This window comes from Protomyctophum bolini, assembly GCF_963924005.1.
Source record: "Protomyctophum bolini genome assembly, chromosome: 8".
Taxonomy (NCBI): domain Eukaryota; kingdom Metazoa; phylum Chordata; class Actinopteri; order Myctophiformes; family Myctophidae; genus Protomyctophum; species Protomyctophum bolini.
Window position 1 is genome coordinate 26,962,272 of NC_137869.1, and position 18,493 is coordinate 26,980,764.

The window sequence follows — 18,493 nt, forward strand, 5'->3', positions numbered from 1 at the left end:
CCTAGTCGAGCGTGGAAGCTTCCAGCTAGTCAGATATTAAAATCTATATTATTTCCTTCAAGTACTAATTCTGATAGGCAATCATTTGCTGTCAAAAATAGCCGATCTAACAGCTCACAAGCTTGTAGATCTGCTATTTTTGCACATGACAGTGTCGTACAACACTGTGTAAAATAAATATTTGTTCTGCGGCTATGCCACTATATAATAATAATAATAATAATAACTTTATTTATATAGCACTTTTCTGGACAAAGTAACAAAGTGCTGTACAACAAATTCACTAAAAAAGCAGGAAAATCGAACACAATTAAATAGATGCAACATAGAAAATCAACAACTTACAGCCAGCTGGCCAACAGTAGAAAGCATATTTAAAGATGCAATATAAAAAACAACAACAATGTAATAGATAAAAGTACCGACAAAGTCGGTACTTTAACGGGGCAGCGGGGGAATGCTTTTCTGAAGAAATACGTTTTGAGAAGAGATTTAAAGGATGCATGGTATCTGCTTGTCAGATGGTTTTGAGAAGAGATTTAAAGGATGCAATGGTATCTGCTTGTCAGATGGTTTTGGGAAGAGATTTAAAGGATGCAATGGTATCTGCTTGTCAGATGGTTTTGAGAAGAGATTTAAAGGATGCAATGGTATCTGCTTGTCAGATGGTTTTGAGAAGAGATTTAAAGGATGCATGGTATCTGCTTGTCAGATGGTTTTGAGAAGAGATTTAAAGGATGCAATGGTATCTGCTTGTCAGATGGTTTTGGGAAGAGATTTAAAGGATGCAATGGTATCTGCTTGTCAGATGGTTTTGAGAAGAGATTTAAAGGATGCATGGTATCTGCTTGTCAGATGGTTTTGAGAAGAGATTTAAAGGATGCAATGGTATCTGCTTGTCAGATGGTTTTGGGAAGGGTGTTCCAAATTTTATAATATATAAAGTATAAATCAGGCTTTAGATCTGTTGACAGTACTGACCTGGATTAACTTGCGATGTGGCGACTCCTAACAGGTAGAGGAGTATGAGCAAGGGAAAGAATACGTCCCAAAGGCGCTTCATCCCAAACACATGGACGGAGACAGGCTACCTGCAAAACATACAGAACAACTCAGTTAGCCACGTATCCTGTATGGATGCAGATGATGCACAGTAAAATATTTGTTGTTTTTTCAGTTTTTTAAACAGTAAAATCTGGAGTGTAACGCAAGACATGTATGAACACTGTCACTGTTAAATTAACCACATTGAACAACTAAGAGAATACTTAGTTACTAAGTAAATATATACTAAGAAGGAAGCCAGACAATTACACAGATCTATAAGGGGGAAAATGGGAGTTTTTATTAGAATCACAATTTTAATTCATCCAATAAAAGACAGAATAACTGCCACCTAAATGCTTTACTACTCTGTTAAATTATAATTGAAGGGAGAGTACAGCAATGGAGTTAAATTAACGAAGAACTGTAAGTGGTCTAAACCCGATTAATATGGAACAAATGAATGGAGCAATTCATGACAAATAAGTCACACAAGAATAAGAACATTTCTAAATAAAGTTAGAACTAGAAAAAGTGCTCCTCGGAGGACACAGGTCTCCATCAGGTCAGGAAGGTTTGTGATGTGTAGGAGTAATATAAACATGTGTTATTGTTTTTGTTGGGTATTTTTAGTAGTTATTTTTTTGAAGGGTGCTATGATCGATACGGCAATGTTAAAAGGGTGGCATTAATTGTTCCTCAGCGCAGTGGAAATGTGCGTGCAATGTTCCTCAGTGATTGGACACTGCGTTCATGATTTGTAAGCACCCGAAAGTACACCCTTCTTCTGGGAGCCAATAGAAAAGGCGCACTAGCATTTCAGACATTTAGAGTTACAGTATAAAGGATAGAGAGATGACTGCCCCGCCCCCTGCAATTCATTTCAACTGAAGTTGCTCAGTAGCGTTTTGAAGCACCCGGAAGAACGCTTAACTTCAATGTTAAACCCCAGCTGCACTGGGTTTACTCGTGCTAAATGCACTGGCCTGCCTGCAGTCCCAGCTCTGACCAGTAGGTGTAGTGACCCGAGCGCTTCAACATTGGCCAGCCATTCTGGAGGCTTGGTTTCAGACAGAATGCACAGGAGAATAATAAATGCGGAAGACGTGCAATACCAGATATGGCTTGGTTTCAATAATCCTCCACAGTTCTGGGGGCTTGTTTGAAACCCCAAAAGTGAATAGTCTCTTCGAGGCAGGCAGCCTGTCTGTCTATATGTTGTTAAATATGTCTCTCTCTCTCTCTCTCTGTCTAACTCTGGACTGATTACAATACGCAATCACGCGTTGCACAATGTGCAATGGTATAAAGAAGCAAAAAAAAACAAAACACAAACAAACAAACAAAATTACTATAACTCCTACAGTATGAACACTTTGATTGTTGTCCTTTGATGTTGGTTAGGTTTTTAAGATCAATTATGAGACATCCACATAAGTAGTGTGGCAAGGAAATAATGACATGCTGATGCATGATGAGGTGTCCCTGCGGCTCAGAAGGTTATAGCACGTGTGCCACATAACCTCAGTGGCAACGTTGTATGTCAGCCACACATCTTTTTACTGTTTCCCTCCACTGTGTTTTTGGTTTTTAAAAAAAGAAGAAAAAAAAAAAAAGAGGGAAAAAACATCTAAATTACTGAGTTGGATTGAATCAGACAGCTTTGAAATATTAAGATTGTTTCACACTGGCTTAATGGCCTGGTTAATTGTTCAGAGAAACCAGTAAATATGTTTGCCTCTCCTAAGAGAGGTTCCTTTTTTCTTTTATTCTCTACTGTGTCGGTAATCACCCGTTATAACAAAAGTTTACAGGAGAAACTGTGTCTCCTTTTTTTAATGAGGAAAAGCTATACAGCACAGTAGTTTCATTATTTTGTGGCACCTGTGTGTGTGTATGTGTTGTGCGTGCGTACGTACGTGCGTGCGTGCATCTGCGTGTGCCTGTGCGTGTGCCTGTGCGTGCACTTCATTCCGTGCACGCACACAATCCGCATTGTTTGAGAAAGGCACTGTACAGGGTAGAACTTCAGTAATCTTTTCTATGGATTTACAATACTGTAGATCAGACTGAACTGTACTGGGGGTTCACACACTGTCCACTCTACTGTTATCGACCTAACTACACTGGAAAAATACTAAATCTGACAGTGCACAAACTTAACCACGGATCATGTTTTACACTCTTATATATATGCTCCAAGTATCTCTCTACGAGGGAGAGGACACAGAATGGGGGTAAATAGGTTCTAAAGACCCTAGACTTACAGGGGCCCTTGAAAGATTACAGGTCCAGTGTGATGTGTTGTTATGGGACCCAGAATTTCAAGCAGTGTTCATTTTGACAGCAATATTATTTAGTTTAGTCCTAGTCTTTTGAATAAAATTCAATGTATTTTTGGTCATATTTTAGTCATCTCAAAAGTTTGAGTTAGTTGTAGTCGACTAAATATCATAAGATTTCAGTCAACTAAATTTCCTGATGATTTTGATAATAATTCCTGATTTTACACTTGGTTGCGTGCTGAAAATAGCCGATCTACAAGCTCACAATGCATCGCAGCTTGTACGTAGATCTGCTATTTTCAGAGTGCAACCCACCAGCACAACCAAACAATTACTTAATTGTAGTTCTACTACAGGATCTCTTCTCCAGTAGTCCATCCATAACATTTTAGTCTAGTTTTTATTTGTTTATTTATTTTTAGTCATCATAGCTTAGTTTTTATTTACTTTTTAAATTCCGAAATCAGTGTTAATTTTGTCAACTAACACTATGACAAAATGAACACTGATTTCAATTGGCTCTCTTGAGCTCCACAGACAATAATGTATGAGCTGGTCTCTTTAAAGTGGATCTCTCTTCCAACCCACTGACATGCAGGTTCATACCATATAAATGCTGTATAATTCTGACTATGGGAAACAAATCCAGAGCTGTTGGTTTTGAACCGCTGCCTCGTCGTACACAGCAGGCTTGGGGCTTTTCACCATATTCGATATTAGAGAATAATTTCCATGCCACTCCTTATTGCCTGCGACAGGGAATGCACATTTTCTGGTTGTGGAAATATGGGTTTTTAAAACAAAAATAATAATCTTTTTGACAATTATGCAACAGTGACATGATGATGACGACTACAAGTATCCTATGGCCCAGTGGTGTGGATCAAAAGGGAGTCTTTTTCATGCCATTCTTTCTAGAAATGGGTCTGTCTGTCTGTCTGTCTGTCTGTCTGTCTGTTTTTTATTTTAAAATGGATGGAACTTAAGTCAATGGCAGTTGATCGGCTGAAACCTTGACCAATATGGAGTCATGGCATGCTTCATAGATACATCATAGTCTGCGATCCACACTGTTATTAGAATCTGTCTTGTTGAAAGACTATTTAAGGCATTGATTGATTGATTGATTGATTGATTGATTGATTGATTGATTGCTTTCTTTCTAGACAAAAATGTATATAGGCTACTGAAAATATATTTGTCCAAAAGGATATAACACAGAAAGGCTTGAGAGCTTTCAATGAATAGAGAGAGGAGTTGACATTTCACACCTGTCATGAGCCAAATTCACAGTCAACCAATTTACAATTTACAATTTAGGCATTTAGCAGACGCTCTTGATCCAGAGCGACTTACATTAAGCAAGAACAAAAAGGCATGGGAATACATCACATAAAAACATTTATCAAGAAACATGCGTTGTATAATGCTGCGGGCAATGCCTACTGTATGTGGCATGTGTACTAAGTGGATGAGCAACCAGGACGGCCCAAAAGTCGCATACTGAAAGAAATATGCTTAAGAAAACACATATGCAAAAATAACATCAAGCTAATTTAGCAAAACCATCGTTAATGGTTCTCCTGCAGAGTTCTATCACAGCATGACGTGCCTTATTCATTGTGCCTTCACACATAATCTTATTGCTTTTCATAAGCCCATTTCCTATAGCCTTGAGTTACAGCAACTTCCCCACCGAGACACAAGAGGTCCTTTACTGAGCCTAACCCTTCCTGGATTTGCGAAGTTAATGAAACAAAAACAGCTGATGACTTGAGTGTGCTTGAAAGTCGCAAATGTGTTTACCATGTGGCGGAGAGAAGGTAAAGGACGCCTGTGCTGTGTTGTGGAGGAAAATCCCTCCATGACACCCTTGAAATTGTAAATCGTTAAAAAAGGTCTTTCAGCTCAATGTTTAGAAATACAAAGACTCGCAATCATCTGGTTAACCGATTAAAAAATGGGAAAGCATCCATGTTGTTTTAGATTTTAACCACTTCATAGCGTGTCACTTGCTCATAGCTTGTAGATCTATTTTGGAAGAATTTAGACATTTGTGCAATATATATATATATCACAATCATCTCAAACATCATCACAAAGTTCCTAATGGTTGACGGAAGGCCTGAGGTGATTTCCTATAGGTTACTGTTCCAAACAGTGGCCTGAGGCCCATCTTTGGGTCACAGAGAAATTGTTATGGGTAGTGACGAAATCTATATATATATATTTAAAAAAGATTTAAAAAAAAAGATTAAACAGAGAATTCCAACATCTACAACTACAACTAGCTCTTGTAGATCTGCTATTTAAACTAGTTTGGGTACTGGCCAAATGTCTAATTTCTCTTTTGGGTCTTCAGCTAAAAGGTTTTGGAACCACTGGTCCAGGTACCTGGTTTCCTCCTTGCACAAAGCAGCAGTGATCCAAACTACTTCTGAGAACCATTCCGTATACCTAGAGTTCTTTTACAATTTAACAATGGAAACATTCTGAGTGGATGACCTCTGGCGAGTGTAAAAGAAAAGTGGGAAATGTATTCATTGTGTTTGAATTGTCTTTCTTTGGCCTCTCTAAGGTCACAGCTGTATTTCTCATACCTGTGTGAGAAGAGTACAGCTGTTATTCCATAACAGGGCCCTTTGCTATAGTAACATCATAGCAGTGACACACAGGAGAAAGGCTTATGGGCTCAGGCCCACTGTCCTGCATGGAAATGTTTTCTCCATTCTTATTTCACAGGAACACCAGAGGAAAAACTGATTCACACACGTCCTATCTCAGCTCCTGTGAGCATGCACACAAGAAAAGCGGGATACTTTTCGGAGAAAGAGTGCAGTACAAGAAATGCACGTCCCTAGATGGGTCATTTTCTAATAGGCCTAATCATTCTTTCAACATTCAATATCTGATACACGTCAAAGTGTCCGTTCGATTGCCATTTAAATAACAGCAGATATTCAAGTGTATGGCTATTTGTCTGTCCGCACGCACGCACACACACACACACGCACGCACGCACGCACGCACGCACGCACACACACACACACACACACACACACACACACACACACACACACACACACACACACACACACACACACACACACACACACACACACACACACACACACACACACACACACACACACACACACAAACACAAACACACACACACACACAAGTAATTACTGACTATTCTCATGTCTGTCAGAGGATAAAGCAGAGAAATATAGCCTCTTGACCCGCTGTTATTCAGCACAATTTCAACCTACAACAAATGGTTGACAAGTATCCTTCTCTAAAGCCACGCTGGAAAGTTTCTTCAGGGAAATGTTCCTCTCCGTGAAAAAAGATATATACATTGAGTTAACTGCACCTCAACGCTTGCAAAGCAACCGTCACCCAAAAAAGCAATGACGGACAGGAATATCTCCTTGCAGGTATGTCAGGTATTACCAGGAGAGGCCAAAATCCAGGGTTATATTTGGACGTTAATGGTCTGAGGTAAAGTCTGCTCTCTCCCTGCAACCATGATGCCCAGCTATACCAGGTTTGTGTACTGTCCTCAGGAGAGAAGAGAACGGTTTGTCACAAACTTCTGGGCACAGGTCTCCACCAGGAGGATAGTAGTGTGTGTGATGTTTGGGAGTAATATAAATATGTTTTGTGTGTGTGTGTGTGTGTGTGTGTGTGTGTGTGTGTGTGTGTGTGTGTGTGTGTGTGTGTGTGCGTGTGTGACGTGACTTGGCCTGTTGTAGCGCCACCATAATGCTGATGTGAAAACTGTCAAGTGGCATTTCTTCCTCAGCCTAGTGGGAATATGCATGCTCAGTTTCACCGCAACGCTGCGTTGAGGAGTTGTGGCGATTTGTACAAAACGGGTACAAAGCGGGCTACCCCTGAAAACTTTAGAAGCCAATCGTAGCCAATCAGGATGGATTATGAGAAATCAAACAAACCCGTCTTGATCACATGACTATGGAGAGCATGTGTTATTGTGTACCGATTTGCGTGGCGTTATAAAGAGCAGATGGGAAAAAATCCAGGCAAAGGTTTTTCCTTGGCCTCTAGGGAGTGTGCATAGAAAGTTTTACACAGATCGTGCACTTACAGGTGAAAACACTAATTCGGCCAGTTATAGCGCCACCATGAGGCTGAGTTGAAAATGTTCCAGTGCGTGCACAATTTCACAGAAAGCACACGATGTGTTCATGATTTGCAGCATTTTGTTTGAAACTGAGCATTCCTGCGAACTTTGGAAGCCAATATTAGCCAATCAGGATGGAGTCTGAAAAATCTGAAAGACCCGTTTCGTTGAATGGCTCTAGAGAGACGGTGTACCAATTTGCGTGATGTTTTGACAAAATCTGTAGGTGTTGCACAGAGCGGCCTCCTGGTGGCGCTATAAGAGGCCAATGTGAAAACCTTGGGGCAGAGATTCAGCTCTGGCGTTCAGGTAGTGTGTGTGCAGAGTATGGCTGCAATCAAGCCAACGGTGCCGGAGATTAGCTGTCCACAGATGGACACGGATACATGGACGGACACACAAACACACACACGAACGGACGGACGGATGGACGGAGTGCAAAACATACTCTCTCCCCATGCCTTCGAGACAGAGACAGCCTCTAATGCTCTTGAATGTCAGCAAGAATGAATGTCATATTTGGGGAAATAAAAGCCAAAAAGTCAGATTCTTTAAATTGAGAAAGCTTTCAGAATGGGAATGAAGAAAAATCCCCCAGAGTTGTAAGTGTGTGAAGCAATCAAAATGTAACTGGTTTGACATCCTGAGACCCTGTGAACTGAGTGCTAAGAATCACAGAGCTGAGCTGCAGACAAAACAGCTGTAGTCCAGGGGGATATTTTGTCATCAAATATACTGTACATCCCATGTGTAACCATGGGTCTATGAGATTTGATCAAACTTACACACCTCAAAATATGTACTATCCAAATACATCATTCACATGAAAAATAGAACATAGGTATAAAAATGGGCAATAATAACAAAGGTTTGGAGCTTTGAAACAATGGTAGTTCAATTCACATCCAATTCTATAGGTGCCATTCCCTTCCCTATACTTCCTATACCCTACAGGCTTATACTATGCTCCCAAACTGTCTGGAGAAAGACTCATAAAGCATAGTTTGCATGTATATTGCAACCCCAGAATGCTGTTCTGCCCCTTGATGAAATATACAGCTATTTTCATGCTTAAATGGTTCTTTGTCAGTGACACATCTGTCTAATTAATTATTACAAAATGTGTGTGTGTGTGTGTGACAGGTGTGTGTGTGTGTGTGTGTGTGTGTGTGTGTGTGTGTGTGTGTGTGTGTGTGTGTGTGTGTGTGTATGTGTGTGTGTGTGTGTGTGTGTGTGTGTGTGTGCGTGCGTGTGCGACTGTGCGTGCGTGCGTGCGTGCGTGCATGCGTGCGAGGGGTTCAGAGAGTAGCTGTAATGGATGTGCGTTTGTAAGGGTGTGTGGAAACTTGTGCACGACTAGTCTAGTGCTTAAGTGATTGATAGTGGGAGAGTTAGGGTAAGTGATATTTTTAAAACAAAAGGTTTTTTGTTCAAAGTATAAAGCACTATATAATGATAATCATTGCTAGAGTGTTTGTTCAGTAACAGGGCTCTCCCTGTCTCTCCAGCCTGTTAATAAACATAAAACACATTTTCAGGTGGGTTGCCATATATTCAAATAACACAGCTATTTAACACTTATTTTAGACATAACCTATGTGGGTGGAACAGACTTTGGAAAGCAAATGCGCCAACTAGCTCATAGTAAAACTGGCAGAACTTCAATATATTCTTTTTGGAGTTGAACTGTCAACTGTTGATGTGTCAAAATATCTCCACAATCTAAAGTCAATAAACTAGAGGGAAAGGGCTGTTCAAGGAGACCTCACGACCTCACAACAATATTAAGAGTAATACGTCTCCATATCTCAAAATCTTGTCATAACGTACAATGGTACTGATATTTGCTTTTGCACATAGCCTGAACATTATATTCTCACAGACAGAAAACTAAAATGAAAACAAAAATAGCTGATGATGCTTGTTGGGGTCATGGTTGGGAAAACTAGAAGAGTTAGATTAACCGCTCGAATGCCAGACAGCACATACTATAAGGCCAGCCTTTAATATGCTGGTCATGTTTTACCCTGTTTTTTTTTGTCAACAATCTATATACTGTACGCCGGTTAGTGGTCTGTTAAAAGGATATGGTATGTCATTTCATGACTCAATGTCAGTTACTCACCTATATTGAGATCTGGCTCCAAATGCAGTAAAAGCAGAGATATATGCGAGGTTGAACAGTCGAGCTAAAACAGCCATTCAGAACCAACTAACAGAGAGCATTTCACAAAGCACAACCTCAATCCTCCCTCACTGCGGGGCCTTTGTCTGATTTCCAACATCACTGCATAAACACCGTGTGCAGAATGTTGATAGCCACCGAGCAGAGTTTATTGTATCAACCCCAGCGTCTACCGTTACTGAAAAGGACGACTATTGACTTGGATTTCTGCTGCTGGGAAAAAGTCTGCTGCCCATAAATATCAGTTCCCTCTTGGCCAGTCCAGGAAGTGGTGAAGGACAGATACTCCCTTCAGTAAACCACAAGCCCCTGACTCCCAACTCCAGAGCTCCAGATAGCGCTGAGAATCACCTACATTACTGTGGACTTCAGAACGTGAGGGCAAATTGCAGTGGTGGAAAAAGTACTCACATTTTTGAGGGACTATATGCCCAGCTTTGTGCGTCTGTGTGTACCCCATTGTGATGATTTGATTGGCTGAGCACGGAATGTGACGTATGTATGGCGATAAGCGCACCCCTCACCGCACACAAGTGTGATTTTTGTTTACTGGAGTTAAAGTATCAATACTGCAATCTAGAAATCAAATGTACTTGAGTAAAGGTACATGGTATTGACATCAAAATGTACTTAAAGTACCAAAAGTAAAAGTACTCATTGTGCAGCATGTCGCATTTCACAAGGTTTAAAATGTATAAAAATGTGAAAGTAGCAGATCTACGAGCTCACAATGCATCGCGAGTCGCGACACATTGTGAGCTTGTAGATTGGCTATTTTCAAATGGCTGAATAAAGGACTATACAGCCTGAAGTGGTTAATGTATGTTTTGTTATCATAATCTAAATCTACAAAGTAACTAATAAGTAAAGTTTTCAAATAAATGTAGTGGAGTAAAAGTACAATATTTGAATCTGAGTAGAAGTACTTCGTACTCAAGTAGGCTACAGTACAAAAGTAAATGTACTTAGTTACTTTCCACCACTGGAAAATTGATACTGAGAAATATAGTGATGTTTCAACTAACTTAAATGAGGTATTAGGTAAATGAGGTAAACTTAAATGACTGTAGAAACATCACTCACACAAATATAGACACTAGACACACTAGTCAAAGTGCTATAGTAAAACTCACAACTCCCTGGAGAGTGGAGACCATGGTGTTCAAAAAGATGTTAAACTAACACACGTTCATTAATGACTCCTTGTGTCCATGTTTTCCCTCAAGCGTTCTCACGTTGCAAATGTAAACAGGGCCGTGTTGTTGTTTCCTTTCTTACAGAAACAGTCCTATTTTCATGGACGCTCTAATTCCCTGCAACGTTGGCACACAGCCACAACGGTGCACCGCTTGAGGTCATGACATGCACCCTGGGAGACCCCACTGGGTCAACACAGAGGCTTTACCTGGCATAGTTGTCTCTGACACCTGACGTGACCCCCCCCCCGCCACACACACACACACACACACACACACACACACACACACACACACACACACACACACACACACACACACACACACACACACACACACACACACACACACACACACACACACACACACACACACACAGTGTTACGACTGGGAGACACATAGTTAATTAATATTCTGCTGTAGTTGCAAGGCAACACAATGCAACGTGTTGTGTACTCCTCACTGTACTGTAGAACTGCCATTAATCACCAAATGTCACCAGTGTACAGTGAAGTATAAATTGATCTTGTAGATCTGCTGTTTTCAGCAAGGGGGACAACACCGTTTGACAGAGTATAAATCAGCTATACCCAGAGTCCCTCGGTGTACTGGCGTGGGACCCCTGAACATTTCACTGAATAGCCATCCAAAACCTGGCCAGGTACTAATGTCAACGGGACCTTGCATGCAAAGGGAGAGGGGAGAAAACGCCAAGGCCTAAAGACCAGAGTTACTGACCTCCTGGAATAATATCTCTCATTTCATGACCACACACCATTCAAATGCCGCTCATGCTTCCAAGTAAAATAGACTCACACCTGCTTAATTGCACACATGTTATAATTTCAGACTCGTGCAAAGTAAGTTCAAGGTAATTATTGTATCCTCAAATAATCAAAACGTCAGTCGGATGAGTTCATTTAATACCCCTCAACTTCAAAGCAGTGTCCGACTCTTTAAGATCTTAAATTCATGCGTTTTGACTAAGTTGTGCTTTTGCCTCATGGAAAATGTATTTGAAGCAACATGAAGAGGAAAGTACCGCAGATGTTGTCGTTCATGCTAGCCAAACATGCAGGTGGCCTGTTTTTTTCCTTTTTTGTAAGACTTATTTTTGGAATATTATGCTTTATTTTCAGATAGGTGTTTGTGTACATACAGCAAACCAAGAACAGCGAGCGGAGAGAAATGGGAGACGGGAGTCGGATTCAAAACCCGGATCCTGGCAGTCACAAGAAGCTTTGTGATCTGTGTACTAACACGCTCGCTCCGGGTCTAATCCGGCGGCCTTGGAACGGTCGCCACCAGGTAATCCTAAACGTAACCCTGGCATAGCCAAAATCTAACAACCGCTGGGGGCAAGCGGTCCCAGGAAGAAAAACGGGGGGCTGGTGTGTTTTGGGGGCGAGGGTTCTGCATCATTAGCTAGCTATAACTCCAGAGACAGAACATACTCCAGAGACAGAATAGCAGCTACAGTACATACTTGTGGGACATTTGAATGAACAGAATCTTTGATCTAAGAAAGCCGTTACAGTACTTCCATTTAAATCAAACACACTATATTCTTATTAACTTCATTCGTACTGCAAAATTTGAGAAGAAAATACAGTAAATATCTTCTGTGAGGATAGAGAGACAATGCCACATGGTTGCTTGCATTTCTAGGCAATAAAGAACAACATGCTCTAGAGATATATGAGCTGGTAAAAACCAGGCAGGTCTAATTAGCAGGGAGCCAAACAATGCACAGAGCACTACTGTAGGTCTGCATCTACTACTTAAGTCCATTGCTTGCTTGTGTGTGTGTGTGCGTGTGTGTGCGTGCGTGCGTGCGTGCGTGCGTGCGTGTGTGTGTGTGTGTGTGTGTGTGTGTGTGTGCGTGTGTGCGTGCGTGCGTGCGTGCGTATACATGCTTCTGGGGCTGGGCCTAATTTAAAAAACAGTGCATCCATATGTACCATGACCAACCATGTGCTTTCCATTACAAGCTCTTGTTTCTCCCATTTACGGCTGTAACACAGCATCACAGGTATTTTATTTTTATGGGAAAACATGCAATTGGAATGAAATTTCCAAACTGGAGCCAGGTGTGGCATGTATAGAGAGACACACGTGCGCCTACAGGTAGGTCTGCATATATGTTACATACAGCGTCTGCATGTACAGTATGTGTACAAAGAAACAAGAACAAACCACAGGCAACAATCCCCTATATGCTAATGTTTCACACCTGGATGAGGTGCTTAATTAATGAAGGGCATGGCTTATAGTTATACCACCTATTAACGCATGATGATATAACCCGTAAATTCTGCATGGTGCTCGGCAGCAGCAATCTGAGAACCCATTGGTGAAAAATAAAGGAAAAACAGTGCCCTCTTTTCCTTTGAATTTGTCGAGTCAACAGTCTGTCTAGAGAGACTATACTGTGTAACTGCAGCAGTTATACCTACCTAAAGTTACCTCACTTTTCAGGTCGAGACCCAAAAGAGAAATTTGACGTTTGTCCGGGACCCAACTAGTGAAAATAGCCGATCTACAAGCGCACAACGCTTTATTTTATTTTGTTTTTTATTATTCATGGAATTCGCATAATAGAGAGAGACGGTTCCATAACTCTCCTTAATTTTTGTTAGTTTATTTTTCCTTAATTTTTTAAGCGAAGTATGTCACATCACATGGTGACATTAATGAATGCCACAGACGAAAAACTGTCGAAGTCCACACTATTTATCCATAATGTATAAATGATAGATAAGGGGTCAGGACAACTAGGCCTTTTCGTAGAGGGGTCAGAATGAAATTTGGACATAGACTGTTTTTCGTCTGTGGCACTCAATTTTATCTCTGCCTATATCTAATAAAGCAGACATGAATCTTACGAGCTCGGAGTCTGCTACTGGGTCTGCTTTTGTTTAGCGCGACATGCCCCTGAGCTGTTTGCAGCTGCTGGAGCGCCTTCCCTGTGGGTGCCATAAGCATATAAGGTACCTAGACGTATAGTTGCCCCCAAAGGACACTTGGCATGCGAGTCAACCTGGAGTCTCTCGTTAAAGCTGATGTTATGCAGTCATGAGGGACGGAGGAAATGAGAGGTGGCAACAGGACCTGCTCAAAGTGCACCTGTAGTTGTGTTCAAAAGCCACATACAGTGCCATTTTCCATCCACCTGCACTGTCACGATGTAAAAAAAAGATTTCAGGAAAGATTCATAGCCAATAGACGTGAATACCGTGCTATGAAATGAAACAAAATTCAATGCTCTCTTTGTTATGTAAGGAGGACAGCCTACACTTTTTGCCTGGAAACCCATTTTGATTGAATATCCAGGGCCTAAAACTTTAGTGCTACACTGTCAGAGTTAAATCAAGCACCACAACTTTAGCCACTGGAAAAAGAGCTACCCAGGCCAAGAAAATCGTTTCTTTCCACCCCACCCCCACCCCCATTAAAGCTGCAATCCATCTCTAGTACGTCGCTTATATCGCATAGCTCAATGAAACCTGCTCCTGTCAACTCTAAAACAGAAGTAAACAAAATACATCAATATCTGTACAAATAGTAGGATCTCATCATGTTTACTAAATTCTACTTTTTGTAGTATGTAGTTTACTGTAGTGTAGCCTCGGTACCCAGGCTTTCAGTTCCGTAGTGCCGTCATACTATGGGTGTATTACTGGCTATTAGTAGCAACAAAGATGTTTATAACTTTTGTCACTGTTTAGTTTGCGTGCCTGTGTGCTAATTGCCAAATGCACATTAACTTGAAACCAGATTATGTTAATAGTCTTTTCTATACAAAAAACTAAATCTCTCTCTGATGTTTTTCATCAATTCTATTCCGTCTTTGTCTGCTTTTTGCAGTGGTAAGTTGCAGCTGTTTACCTTGCATGAAGAAAAACCAGGAAACGGCATGTTCCAGGCTGTTGTGAATTGAAAGTACCCCAAGTTCCTCAGATATGCATTGCTAACATAAATAACAGATGATGTCCATCTCTTAATGGCCATTCAGATACAGACCGTAAAAACGGAAGAAAACAGAGTGTGTGCTGTTGTGGAATATAGTATGTCACTCGTCAATGACAATTCACTCTTCACAGCCCAGGCTATCATTAGTACATGTTGACAGGCTCTTTCAAGGTGAAATATCACGTTCTGGCAGAGGGAGTGTAAGGGTGAAAGACAGAGAGAGAGAGAGAGAGAGAGAGAGAGAGAGAGAGAGAGAGAGAGAAGAGAGAGACAGAGAGAGAGAGAGAGAGAGAGACAGAGAGAGAGAGACACACACAGAGAGAGAGACACAGAGAGGGGTTGAGAGGGAAAGAGTGAGGGATGAGAGAAAGAAAGAGTGGAAAGATTTAGACAGACTGTTCCAAAGAGAGACTGTGAGAGAGACAGAAGGGAGAGATTGAGACAGACAGACAGACAGACAGACAGACAGACAGACAGACAGACAGACAGACAGACAGACAGACAGACAGACAGACAGACAGACAGACAGACAGACAGACAGACAGACAGACAGACAGACAGACAGACAGACAGACAGACAGACAGACAGACAGACAGACAGACAGACAGACAGACAGACAGACAGACAGACAGACAGACAGACAGACAGACAGACAGACAGACAGACAGACAGACAGACAGACAGACAGACAGACAGACAGACAGACAGACAGACAGACAGACAGACAGACAGACAGACAGACAGACAGACAGACAGACAGACAGACAGACAGACAGACAGACAGACAGACAGACAGACAGACAGACAGACAGACAGACAGACAGACAGACAGACAGACAGACAGACAGACAGACAGACAGACAGACAGACAGACAGACAGACAGACAGACAGACAGACAGACAGACAGACAGACAGACAGACAGACAGACAGACAGACAGACAGACAGACAGACAGACAGACAGACAGACAGACAGACAGACAGACAGACAGACAGACAGACAGGAGTGACCAGAACGCAGAAAGCAAGAAAGTAAAATGAAATAGACAATATATGTGCAATATGTGCAGTTATTTGTGTGTGTGTGTGTGGTGTGTGTGTGTGTGTGTGTGTGTGTGTGTGTGTGTGTGTGTGTGTGTGTGTGTGTGTGTGTGTGTGTGTGTGCGCGCGCGCGCACACACATGTGCGTTGTGTTACTGACTGTTGTGGGTAACAAAATGGTTGAATCTCTGGTGTTTAAAATAAAGTCCATCAAATGCACACTCTCACCTAAACATGGTACCTATTCTTCTCAAAGCTAGTCAGGCATATGATGAATCACACTGAAAATAGACACGACAAAAGTAAATGTGAGTTCAGTTACCGTATAGTTATGATTGCATCTCTGTGGTGGAAAAAGCTTGTTCATCTTCCGGTCTTAGAACTGGACTTTGAGTCAGACAAAGGACAAATAAGAGAACTCAACATCAGAATAAAGTGAGACACATGTACACCCTCATTTAGACTACATGTAACCTAATCTGCCTGGATGGGTAGGCGGAGGGAGGGGTCCTGGTTAGGGCAGGGTCGGAGTTCAGGCACGTGTGGGATACAAAGTCAACAACACAGTATTTTAGGCACAAGGTTCCTTGAAATGCTGCTATTTTTGTGAAATTACAGTATGTACCTCTGCCGCCTAGCATGCATGCATCTGGCTTCCTCTCGCCAGAAGCATTGATTTGGAAATGCATCCAATCAGACAACGGTAAAGCACGGTTGCAGCTAACCTATGTAAGCACTGGGCGCCTCCACTGCAGTGTTTTGAAAGGCGGGCTGAAATTACAGCCTTTGCTGTGGAGTATGATTAGGGCCTGTACGTGAGGATGTCAGTAAGACTCCGGGCACCGGAGGGTAGGGCTGCTAATTGAAATGACATGTCTGAGGGAATAGTGATAACACACTCGTAATGCAGTCCAATTACAGTATACTGCTCATCTAGCCACCCTACAATATAGATCTATTTGTCTCTCTGTCTGTCCACCACTCAATCTGTCTGTCTCTCTATCAGTCGGTCTTGCTCTCCATCTATCTCTGTTTTCTGAACCGACTCTACGTGTCTGTACACCCCCCCCCCCTCTTTCTCTGACTGACACACACTGTGTGTGTGTGTGTGTGTGTGTGTGTGTGTGTGTGTGTGTGTGTGTGTGTGTGTGTGTGTGTGTGTGTGTGTGTGTGTGTGTGTGTGTGTGTGTGTGTGTGTGCATGCGTGCGTGCGTGGGACTATAGTAGGGACTATAAATTCCAAATTACGCATTTGGTATATTTCCCTGTCCGGCATAATCACTCCAATCTGCAAAGAGTTTATTTACACTGATCAAGCAAGTTTCCTGGTCCAGTCTTAGAAGGGTTTAATAGACTTACATCAACACGGGAATGGACAGGACATCAGTGTCAGTGACAGAAGACTAGACTGTGGTAATATAGCCACCATGAGCATAGGTTGGTGTATATTATTATCCATAGGATATACCTGAAGCAGTCACCGTGAGGCTCAACAAGTCGTAGCTTGACTACCTGATGTGCACACAGCACAATCCTTATGGTTAAATTGACTCTTCAAGTGTAAAACTAAAAAGGTATGGGGCCCATTGTCAAATGAACCGTGCGGTGTACATTCCTCTGTTAACTTAAAGGAAACGTGGAGATGTGAGGGCTCACAGTGAATTTAAGACAAATGAAAAATACAGTGTGCTGTTGATCCATGTTTACACAGTTATTTATAAACGTACGTGAATGCCTGCACAAGGCACACAGTTTAATGTACTACTATACAGTATGTGCAGTCATTATTACAGTGCATACTCTCACATGCATGTGCGCTCGCGCTCGCACACACGCACACACACACACACACACACACACACACACACACACACACACACACACACACACACACACACACACACACACACACACACACACACACACACACACACACACACACACATACATACATACACACTATTTCCCAGAATGATATTAGGTTCAGATAACCAGGCTGACCACTGTGACCACTGCATAACAAGTGTTTCATTGACAGAGTCCCCCTTTTCCACCAAACCTGCTCAGATTCCATAGCTGGTTTTCTACTGTAGAAAAAGCCAGTCAAGTCCATATACGTACGTTCTCTCGGACAAACATCTGCAATAATTAAATTAGTAAAAAAAGAAATGTCTGCTCGGTGACCACATGTCTGCTCCAACAAGGTTGAATGAGGGCTCTGTGTGTGGAGGTTTATCACCCACATACCACATGAGGACACCTGCATGCCACCTATACACCGCCTACGTGACACCTACATCACACCAGAGCAGCTGCATACCACTTCTACCAGACTACAACCCAGCAAGACATACTTCTAGGGAAAGGATTTTCAGAGCCGCAGTACTTGACGGTGCTTCCATTTGCTTTGACGTGATGAGTTAATTACAATGAGCTTTTTATAGTTTAAAAGTCTATTGTCCACGTTTTTGACAATCCAGGGAGCAGCGGTTGGGAAATAGGTTTTCAGTGCAAGTTATTGCTCAACTTTTCCACGAGCATTCCACAACAAAGCGAACAAAATTGATGTTTTCAGCTGGAAGCGAGACAGACATAAAGGAGTCACGTAACATTCTAAAT

At 41.8% G+C, this 18,493-nt stretch overlaps 1 protein-coding gene across 4 annotated transcripts in view; it reads right to left on the reverse strand.

Annotated features, from left to right (window-relative positions):
• Positions 1-18,493, reverse strand: part of ddr2a (discoidin domain receptor tyrosine kinase 2a) — a 42,768-nt gene that overhangs the window by 23,597 nt on the left and 678 nt on the right. For all 4 annotated transcript variants that reach the window (XM_080770730.1, XM_080770728.1, XM_080770729.1 and 1 more), the window contains exon 2: positions 982-1,091. In XM_080770730.1, the coding sequence (XP_080626856.1) occupies positions 982-1,063 (82 nt within the window). In that variant the 5' untranslated portion in view covers positions 1,064-1,091. The remainder of the gene's footprint in view (positions 1-981; positions 1,092-18,493) is intronic.